Source organism: Copadichromis virginalis, linkage group LG22 (genome assembly GCF_057382275.1).
Source record: "Copadichromis virginalis isolate Kocher_CV1m ecotype Utaka linkage group LG22, C_Virginalis_male_GT1.1, whole genome shotgun sequence".
In the NCBI taxonomy this organism is placed as follows: domain Eukaryota; kingdom Metazoa; phylum Chordata; class Actinopteri; order Cichliformes; family Cichlidae; genus Copadichromis; species Copadichromis virginalis.
The window spans coordinates 31651433-31662348 of NC_140638.1; the positions used below are offsets into that span (position 1 = coordinate 31651433).

The following is a 10916-nucleotide window of genomic DNA, read 5'->3' on the forward strand; positions in this document are numbered from 1 at the left end:
GTTTTTGTTTCTAGAAAAAAGAACTAGATTGAGAGACTGCATCTTAGCTCATACAAATGCCCTCATAATTGTAATAAAAAAAAACATGAAATTAGTATTTTATTTTGCTTTATCTCATTATCGCATGACTTTCCAGAGAAACAGACAAAAGGTCCCGTTCAGTGGAAGGATTAATTGATATGGTTTGAAAATACCATCTTCTTGCTTTCCTCCTAACCACCACTTATCGTTCCTTATGTTCTTGCCGTGTACGGGTCTTTCTGAAATAGTCTGAGCAAACTTGTGTGCAGCTGAAGAAGCTTATCCTTGATTTAATGAGTAAATTGTTTACTTTTATGCAAACTTTTTTTGTGCTTTTTTGCAGTTTAACACCAGGTTAATGAACTTGCTAGCTAGCTAGTGTTAGCCTAGCTTTCATACCACTGATGCTCTGTGTGCATGTTGCTACTTCTTGGCTTATGTTGCTTAAAAAAAAAATTACACCACAGTTTTAAAAACCTTCAGTGTCTCAGTGAAATTTATTGTTGTTGGTTGTTGGCTGAATGAGCTTAGCAGCTACTAGATAAGCAGTGTTGGGAAGGTTACTTTTAAAATGTATTCCAATACAGAATACAGAATACATGCCCCAAAATGTATTCTGTAACGTATTCCGTTACGATACTCAATGACAGTAACGTATTCTGAATACTTTGGATTACTTACTATATTATCATGCTTTTTACAACAACGTGAATTGCTGTGATTTATTACTATTACTGAAGGTCCGCGACTCCGAACTGTAGTAAAGGGACCTCTGACTAATACTGGGTCCCTGTCGGCTCGTAGCCGAAAAATAGCTTTACTTTGTTGTGTGGGTCAACTTTTCTTGTGAGAGACAGAGAGAGGCGTTGAAAGGCTGCTCCAACAGAACTTATTGTTTTCGGAGGAAAACACGAACACGGTGTACAGTCGAGTCTCAATAGCTTACTTACAACTGGGCTCGTCAGGCACTCTTCTTGGCTGAAGTGGTTATTATTATATTTACATGCTTCCAGCTCCCGTTTTTCCTCGATGACAACTCGTACCTTATTCCATTCCCCTTTTTCTCCCTCCTCGCGCTCACAGACCCATAACGTGTATTGGCAGTCCATTCTCCCTGCAACACGGACTACACTGCCCACGATGCTACATTCTTTAGAGCTATGCTTGTAGCATTCTGCCTGTTAGCTTAGCACAACAACAACAACAACAACGAAAAGGCGCTCTCTCACCCAGGAAGCACACAGTCGCAGAGAGAGAGAGCGTCGCCCTGTAACCATGGCAACCGTAATGCTGCCGCCTGGAACAACGGAACGTAGTTGTTAAACAAAACCCAAACAGTCCTGACCCGCCACAAAATAAAACAGGAAAGTACCGCAGTGTAATCCATTTATTTCAACAAAGTAAATGTATTCTGAATACCACCTTTTTAAACGGTAACTGTAACGGAATACAGTTACTCATATTTTGTATTTTAAATACGTAACGGCGGTACATGTATTCCGTTACTCCCCAACACTGTAGATAAGAGCAACAACAAAATGTTCCCGGAAGGTGCAGCTGTTAGCAGGGTCGTTTTCAATCAACACACACTGTTAAGTGGCAAAATCGACCCAGACTATTTAGTATATTCTTATTCTCTGCATTTATTTTAATGCTTTGTGACTGCTTTTCAATATCTGTGGCCTCTGTTAATGTCAAAATTAGGCATTCTTTAGTAACACAAGCAAACTGTCGTTACATTTCATCAACCAACATTTCTGTTTAATTACATTTACAGAATGTAATTGTAATTTACAGAATGTAATTAAACACTGTGTAGGGTTCATGGTGCTACACAGTGCTCGTGTCCTTGGCGTGAATCGTGACAACTCCAACTCCAAATTTGTACAGTGGCTCCGCTTCCGTGACAAACTCCGTTCCCAACACCTAGTGAGAAAACACATTAGTTGATCTAGCAAGCTATGCAAGTTTTCACTAGCAAACCTGTACTGATGTGAAAGATCTAAGCTCCAAATTCAGGGGAAGGATGCTCCGAAGTATGTATTTTGAGGCAATGACGTCATGGCGACACGACGAAGGCTGTCCGAATTCAAAGAGTACTCAAATGTGGCGACAAATGCGTCCTACTTTGCCCTGAATTTTAAGGATGGGTCCAATGTATCCTTCGTGTCCTACTATATCCCAGGATTCATTGCGGGCCATCTGTCGCATACATTTCGAACCAGAAGAAGAATTTTTGAGCAGAATAATGGCGGGTGAATTGGGTGTGACAGTGGGAGAGGAATTCACATTCATTTTGCGAGTTCGCGAGCCAAAAATGACCACCTCTTTACTGGTGTGAAGAATTCTGCCACTGTGGCTTGGAGGCAGTGGCAGAATTGCCCAGGGCGCCAAACACTCCCTCGCCCTGGGCGAACACTCCCTCTGGCGCCCCCCCAACACACACACACACAGACAAAACATATTAAGGATTGTACATTAACATAAAGATGTTGTACACTCACACCTATATGAAGAGAGAGAGAGTATGCATAGTTTTCAAACGGCTATCAAACAGCCATCATAATTCGTCATACAATGAGAACAGGACAAATCAACAATTGACAATGACTAATTAATATTAAGATCTGTAACATAATGTATTGTTTGGAGTTTAGTCTGTTACTGTTACTATTTTTACCATTTCTTCTTGGAGCAACTGTAACGCACATAATTTCCTTAGGGATTAATAAAGTATTCTGATTCTGTTTCTGATTGTTTCAGGATGACCTGCCATTATCCAATGACACATCTGCTTACCTGTGTCTTTTGCTCGTTTCTCTTCCTCTTCTTTTCTCTTTTTTCTAAACTGAGGACCTGATGGCTGAACTTTTCTTGTCCATCTTCCATTGGTTTTAATTTTGCACTCTAGTATGAACACCCATCCCTCAACCCAAGGATCGATCAACACAACATGATCTAACACACCTGCACCTTAGTTCACAGATTCACTTTGTCTATTATGCATTTCTGAGATTTCACACAACCCAGGATTCAAATCATGAATACATAATGAGCTTGGATTTACAACATTATAAATGACAAGCGCTCTATTTGGAAGCAGCGGCCCCCCTCCCCTTTCAACGGGTTGTGTGTGAGACTTTAAATCATCAAACTGTAAATTTTAAATTGTTATTGATCCCTTTATCCCTAGTCCTAAAGTGTATATTTATTTTCTTACTCTTCTTATATATATTGTTTGTTTACTTGCACTGCTGTAACTGGAGCCTCGTCGTCTCGTCTCTCTATATACTGGACTGTAGCGGAGATGACAATAAAGTTTACTTTGACTTCAGCAGCGAGCAGGTGCACCGAGGGCTCTCACGCTCACTTTTCGTGTATAGAATTTCGAAAAAACATTGGTGCAAATTATAAGTCTGTATTATAATGTCTGGTGTTTTCGTGTTTGTTGGTTTGTTTTTATTTTGTTTTATTTTGCGAGTTGGTTATTAGATGCTGCTCCAGCCGGTCAGAGAATCCCCCGCCGCCCCGCCCTCTCCTCTCTGCGCCACAAGCAGCAGGCGCACCTCGCAAACGAAGGGCACCCTTACTCCCAGGAAATGGGTGAGAGAAAACCGATCGGTGCCTATGTCATTCCCAATATGCGCTGGCTGACGTCGGGGCAGCATGAGTACGAGTATTTTCTTCTTTTTTTTTCCTTGCCGATGCCCGTGATGCCGCCCCCCACCACGATGCCGCCCCGGGCAACCGCCCGTGTCGCCCGTATCTAAAACCCCTAATGTGTATTGTAATTGGTCCAGCCCAGAGTTGATCATGACCAATTGGCTAATCCACCACCTTTCATTGTTTATACGTTACAAAAAAAAAAATAAACATAAAAATGCGGTCAGCTGGTGGGTAACAGGCAACGACAGCGCGTTTCTCACTGATACATGCATTTGAATGGAGTTCTCGCCTGAAACAAAAATTTAGATTTTCATTTTTTGAATAACTTGAAAATCTTATCTCAAACAGCTGCAAAACCTGTTTGCCCAGCACGGGGATTGTCATGGCTATTGAACGGACTCACGCGCAGACAGTTCTTTCGCAGAGAACAAAAGGAGATTTATTCACAACAGGGATCACCTTAATGCTATATATATGTACAGTGAGTTGGGAGGGGGGTCCAGGGCTCCAGGGAGAGAAGGGGGGGGAATCCACACACAGGCTTCCTCTTCCACACAATCACCGCCACAGCTCCTCCGCACACAGGCACTCCTCTTCAGCCGCACTCGCTCCAAAACTCCACACACGCTGCCACACTTGTATGGAGCGCCAGGACTGCCATAATGAATTAATTAAATACACCATTAAATAATTAATTAAATGTGGCAATAATTAAAATGGGAATTAATTAATTAAATAAATAGTTATGACACATGTAATTAATTAATTATTGACACATGTATTTCACATTTTAATTATTGACACATTTAATTAATTATTGACACATTTAATTGATTATTTAATGATATATTTATTTATTTCATTTTGGCAGTCCTGGCGCCTGGCTCTCATCTTGAAATAATTTTATCTGTCAGCCTCACCCATCAAACTCAGGGGGCGGGGTTAACGCTGCCCATGCAGCTTCTCTAACATTTGATTGGTTGCCGTGCAAAGTAAGTCAAAACAGGTCGATCCTAGATAATCGATTGCTTGTGTAGACTTGGGGCAGCCAGGTATCCCAGAATGCAGATCAAATCACAGGCAGCAATGGTGGTGGTGTAGTTTTAAAATACCCCGTTTTTCTGTCACCAACTACACTTTTAACAGTGTTTTAGCCGCGAATGTCGCACCGTATGTCTGGTCAGGTTGTCAACATAGAACATGTTTGCAAAAGTGCTCAGATGTTTTCAGAGATTTCACTAGCTCTGCTAACAATTAGCATGCAGAGTGCACCCAGGGGGTTACGTTAACCATTGCAACTTCATATCTTGTGCGTGTTTTTTTTTTTTTATTATGACAGCGAATGCACACCTGCGGACCACTTATGTGTAGCCCCGGTTATATAGCTTGTCATATTGCAGCCACAGAAATGATTTTGTCCATGAAACCATAAAGCTGCACTTTCTTTTTGCCTTATAGTCTGATTTGTCATAACTTTTCCATTTTGTGGTAAGCTTTTCTTTGGCTGTCACTTCTTCACCCTGACCTGTCTTGTTTGGCTCAGCAGAACTAAAATATATATCCTGCTGCTTTTATACACACACACACACACACACACACACACATAACGGTCAGCGATTCTCTGCGCGATCAACCTCTCACATGTTTAAGCTTGCTGCAGGAGATTTCACTTATCATGTTTGCATAGTAAGCTAACGATTGATAAGACGATGTCAGAGGAATTGGTGCGCAAATTATCATCGCTCACCAATCAGTACTGTCGCTCTCTATACACAGTTCGCGCGATTGCAAAGTAAAAGCAAAAAACAAGCGCAAATTCAAACGCGATTTCAATATGTCACATATTGACAGTGGCTCATCGATGCCAATGACATAATTACCCAGCTACATTTCCGAAAGAATGCAAAAGCATTGACATATATTTTTCCTTCCTACAATAGCCCAACGGGCAGGCCAGAGATAGATTTTGGTAGCCCGACTGGAAAAATCGCTAGCCCCGGGACGTTGGGCTAGCGATTTTGCGAGCCCTGTATCTGATTGAGGAATCACTCATCTTTGGAAAAGAGAGTTTATTACAGAGAAATGGCTCTTTCCATAATAAAAACTATACTATACGCTTCTTCTGGGCTATATTCTCAGCAGCATATTGTAGCGGGTCAGGGCTGTTCGGGGTTCTGTTTGTACAGTTATGTTTTGTTTATGTTGCCATAGTGACGGGTGACGCCCTCTCGCTGCGACGGTGTGTCCTTCCGGGGTCAGAGGGCGCCCTGTGTGTTGTTGTTGTTGTTGCTGTGCTGTTGCCGCGCTGAGCAGTTAGCTAGCGGCAGTGTTCTTCTGCAGATGTCAATAAACGGCTGTGCTCCCTGGCTAGCTCATGGGAAGCAAGACCAAACGACACCTCCGTCTCCTCCTTGTCTAAGCTCGCCACATTGGTGTCAGAAGTGGGATGATGGTTCTGACCCGAGTGACTTTTCCCCCGCGGGTCGTGACCGGCCGGTGCGCCAAAAGAAGGCACCTGGACATTTGCAGGACTTTGTGTGGGGTAATGGGGTCGTCGGGGATGACTGACCCCTTAGGTGGGGGCTATGTAGCGGGTCAGGGCTGTTCGGGGTTCTGTTTGTACAGTTATGTTTTGTTTATGTTGCCATAGTGACGGGTGACGCCCTCTCGCTGCGACGGTGTGTCCTTCCGGGGTCAGAGGGCGCCCTGTGTGTTGTTGTTGCTGTGCGGTTGCCGCGCAGTTAGCTAGCGCAGCGTTCGTCTGCAAATATCAATAAACAGCTGTGCTCCCTGACTAGCTCACGGGAAGCAAGACCAAACGACACCTCCAAGGCTGGACTGGGACAAAAAATCGGCCCGGGCATTTTGACTAGAGACCGGCCCACCAGGATAAAGATTGAAAATGTGACGTCATTCAGGGGTAAAACCGCAAAGGATTCTGGGAACTTGTGGCAAGAGGTACTAGCGCATGCAGGCTTTCAATTGAACTCAGTTACACAGCGATAAAAAGAAACACAAAAAATGGCAAAAAGCTGTTGTATTATTAACTGCAACCGCCGGTCGCATGACAGCCACGGGAAGCTGATCGGTTTTTTTTTGTCAAGGCGCGGCTGTGTGGCAGGCAGGAGGAGGACCCAAACGCAAAACTCACAGACACGGGGATGAACTCAAAATCACAGCTTTAATGCTGGAATGGCAGAACATAGGAAATACAAAACTAAACTGGGAAAAGTAAACTAACATACGCAGAGAGACACAGGGAGATCCACACAACATGAGGGACGACGTCACACTGAACAGAGGGAGACGCAGACAGAAATACACAGAGGGTTAACGAGGGAAGTGGGAACACACGGGGAACACAGGTGACACTGATAATCATAACGAGACAGGGCGGGGTGAACTGAACACTGACGGGAGAGGTGAAACAGGAAGTACAGGAGGAGAGAGAGCACGAGTAGAACACCAACGTAACAGGCAGGGGAGACATGGAATAAACACGAAAGGGGACGAGGGCTCATAAATACATAGAGGGCACACAGGGGGAAGAGAGAGCACGGGGAGAACTTAGACATAATGGGCAGGGGAAGCATGGAATAAAATACAAACATACAAGGAAACTAAGAACGCTGGGCCAACATGGCCCAGGACCATGACAGTACCCCCCCCTCAAGGGCTGGCTCCAGACAGCCCAAACACAGAAAAACAAAACCAAACAGAAAACAACCCAGGGCGGGCGGCGGGGGCCCAGGACGGAGGGCTCGGAACAGAAAACAAAAGAAGAGCACAGCAAACACCGGAGCCCAAGAAAATAACTCAAACACAGAGCAGTTCAGGAGGCCGGCCGTGCGCAAGGCAACGGCGGAGACGTGGAAACAGTTCAGGAGGCCGGCCGTGCGCAAGGCAACGGCGGAGACGTGGAAACAGTTCAGGAGGCCGGCCGTGCGCAAGGCAACGGCGGCGACGTGGAAACAGTTCAGGAGGCCGGCCGTGCGCAAGGCAACGGCGGCGGTGAAGGAGACGACGGAGCAGTTCAGGAGGCCGACCGCGCGGGAGGCGGCGGCGACGATGACAGCGCTGGTCCGGGGGCCGACCGTGCGGAAGGCGACGGTGGCCACTCAGGCGAAGGCGGTCCGGGGGCCGGCCGTGCGGAAGGCGACGGCGGCCACTCAGGCGATGACGGCGCAGTTCAGGGGGCCGGCCGTGCGGAAGGCGACGGCGGCCACTCAGGCGAAGGCGGTCCGGGGGCCGGCCGTGCGGAAGGCGACGGCGGCCACTCAGGCGATGACGGTGCAGTTCAGGGGGCCGGCCGCGCGGAAGGCAGCGGCGGCGGCTCTCCAGTGTCAGGCGTACTGGCCGAGGCCCGGTGGGCACAGGACCAGTCGAGACGGGACCAGTCAAGGCGGGACCAGGCGAAGCACAGGCTGAGGCTGCTGCGGCAGACGAAGGCTCTGAGGAGGCTGCGGCAGACGAAGGCTCTGAGGAGGCTGCGGCAGACGAAGACTCGGAGGCCGGACCAGGCGAGGACGAAGACTCGGAGGCCGGACCAGGCGAGGACGAAGACTCGGAGGCCGGGCCAGGCGGAGCTGCAGAGGCTGAGGCCGGGCCAGGCGGAGCTGCAGAGGCTGAGGCCGGGCCAGGCGGAGCTGCAGCACAGGCGGATGTAGCCGGGCCAGGCGATGACGAGGCGGTCGCAGATGGCGGCTGGACAGGCTCCTCGGGCCCTCCAGCTGATGCGGCGTGAGGCTGAACGGGCCCCTCGGACCCTCCAGCGGAGACAGGAGGCTGAACGGGCCCCTCGGACCCTCCAGCGGAGACGGGAGGCTGAACGGGCCCCTCGGACCCTCCAGCGGAGACGGGAGGCTGAACGGGCCCCTCGGACCCTCCAGCGGAGACGGGAGGCTGAACGGGCCCCTCGGACCCTCCAGCGGAGACAGGAGGCTGAACGGGCCCCTCGGACCCTCCAGCGGAGACGGGAGGCTGAACGGGCCCCTCGGACCCTCCAGCGGAGACAGGGAGGTGCTGGCCGGGCTCACTGGAACCCCCAGCGGACGAGGTAGATGGCGGCGTGGGAGCCGCGGAGTCCTGGATGAGCTCATCCGAGCTTCCAGCAGGAGCCGATGTAGAGCCAGAGAGGATTGGGACCCCGGGCTCAATGTTAAGCTGGCTAGAAAACTGCACTGCCACGGGGAACTGGGCCAAAGGTTCAGGTGCGAGCTGAGCTGCTGGACACACGGGGACCTGAGCTGCTGGACACACGGGGACCTGAGCTGCTGGACACACGGGGACCTGAGCTGCTAACGGTGGAGAAGTAAATGACTGCACAGGGGACTGAACTGATGTCTGTAGTAACGGTGGTGGTGAGAGTGGAGTAGGTGGTGGAGTTAATGACTTCATAGGGGAATGAACTAGAGGTAGTGACGGTTGTGGTGCTGGTGGTTGAGTGGGTGACTGTGCTAAAGGAGGCTGCACTGGGGACAGCAGGGCTGCAGGAGGCTGCACTGGGGACAGCAGGGCTGCAGGAGGCTGCACTGGGGACACTGGAGGCTGCACTGGGGACACTGGAGACTGCACTGGGGACACTGGAGACTGCACTGGGGACACTGGAGACTGCACTGGGGACACTGGAGACTGCACTGGGGAAAGTAGAGCTGCAGGTGACTGCGCTAGAGACTGCAGTGATGGTTGTAGTGGAGGTGTGACGGGTGGAGGAGTGGCTGAAGTGGCTGCGGGTCGTGCGGCTAGTGGCTCAGCTACAGAGCATATTAACGGCAGGGCTATGGGTTGAATGACTGACTGAGTAGCAGCCTGAGTGGCTGGGTGAAGCGACGGTTGTGGTGGAAGAGAAACAGGTGGTAGTGTGGATGACGGAACTAAGGGCGACTGCGTGGCAGACCGAACTGATGACTGAAGCGATGGTAGAGGTGAAAATGGAGCGTGTGGTGGAGTTAATGGCTGTGCTAGCGGGGACACAGGAGACGCAGCTTGTAGCTGGGCAGCTAAGAGAGCGTCAGGAGGCTGGGCAGCTGATAAACTGTTCACATTACCGTCCGTAGCACAAAACACAACCCCTGAACGAATAGTCCCACGGTTCGACACAGAAAAAGAGTCCTTATTCACCACAGTCGGCGATGTAAAAGTCCGAACGTCCGGCTGTGGGGTGGCGCGCCCGCGGCGTGATCGACGCTTCTTCCCCGCAGATAGCTCCAAAGGGCCGGGCAAAACCTCATCCGGCCGGTGAAACTGACGCGGCTGCTCCAGGGTGGCTGTTGTCTGTTGCTGCTGGGCCAAGTCTGATATTTCCCGAGTTCGCGCCGCCTCCCGGGCTTCATTCAAATTGGCCAATAAGTCCAAACATCCTCTGACCTGGCGGAGATGAGAATTTCCTTTGAGGATTGCTTCGATAGCATTTATCCCCACAATCTTTGCCCTTGTATTGGAAGTGTGGGTTATCCACTCGACTAGGTGTTGGACACGTATCAGATCGCTCTCCCCGGGTAAGTCTGCTGGGTCCATGTTGTGGTGACGTCGTACTGTCAAGGCGCGGCTGTGTGGCAGGCAGGAGGAGGACCCAAACGCAAAACTCACAGACACGGGGATGAACTCAAAATCACAGCTTTAATGCTGGAATGGCAGAACATAGGAAATACAAAACTAAACTGGGAAAAGTAAACTAACATACGCAGAGAGACACAGGGAGATCCACACAACATGAGGGACGACGTCACACTGAACAGAGGGAGACGCAGACAGAAATACACAGAGGGTTAACGAGGGAAGTGGGAACACACGGGGAACACAGGTGACACTGATAATCATAACGAGACAGGGCGGGGTGAACTGAACACTGACGGGAGAGGTGAAACAGGAAGTACAGGAGGAGAGAGAGCACGAGTAGAACACCAACGTAACAGGCAGGGGAGACATGGAATAAACACGAAAGGGGACGAGGGCTCATAAATACATAGAGGGCACACAGGGGGAAGAGAGAGCACGGGGAGAACTTAGACATAATGGGCAGGGGAAGCATGGAATAAAATACAAACATACAAGGAAACTAAGAACGCTGGGCCAACATGGCCCAGGACCATGACATTTTTAATCGGATTATGTCGTTGAAGAGAAATGTTTTAAGCCATGTTTCCGAAGTAAGAGCCAACGGATGGTCTGGATATACCAAATATAACTTCTCAGAACTCTCCAGCTCACATGTTAGTCTGCTCCAAGCA

General features: G+C 49.1%; 1 protein-coding gene across 1 annotated transcript; it reads right to left on the reverse strand.

Annotated features, from left to right (window-relative positions):
• Positions 1-1851: 1851 nt before the first annotated feature.
• Positions 1852-10203, reverse strand: LOC146683668 (uncharacterized). The gene is made up of 3 exons (XM_085445567.1): positions 9304-10203; positions 8062-9183; positions 1852-1947 (listed from the first exon to the last, which is right to left on the reverse strand). Exons 1-3 carry the CDS (start codon positions 10201-10203, stop codon positions 1852-1854), a joined length of 2118 nt encoding a protein of 705 aa, XP_085301693.1.
• Between the last annotated feature and the right edge of the window lie 713 nt (positions 10204-10916).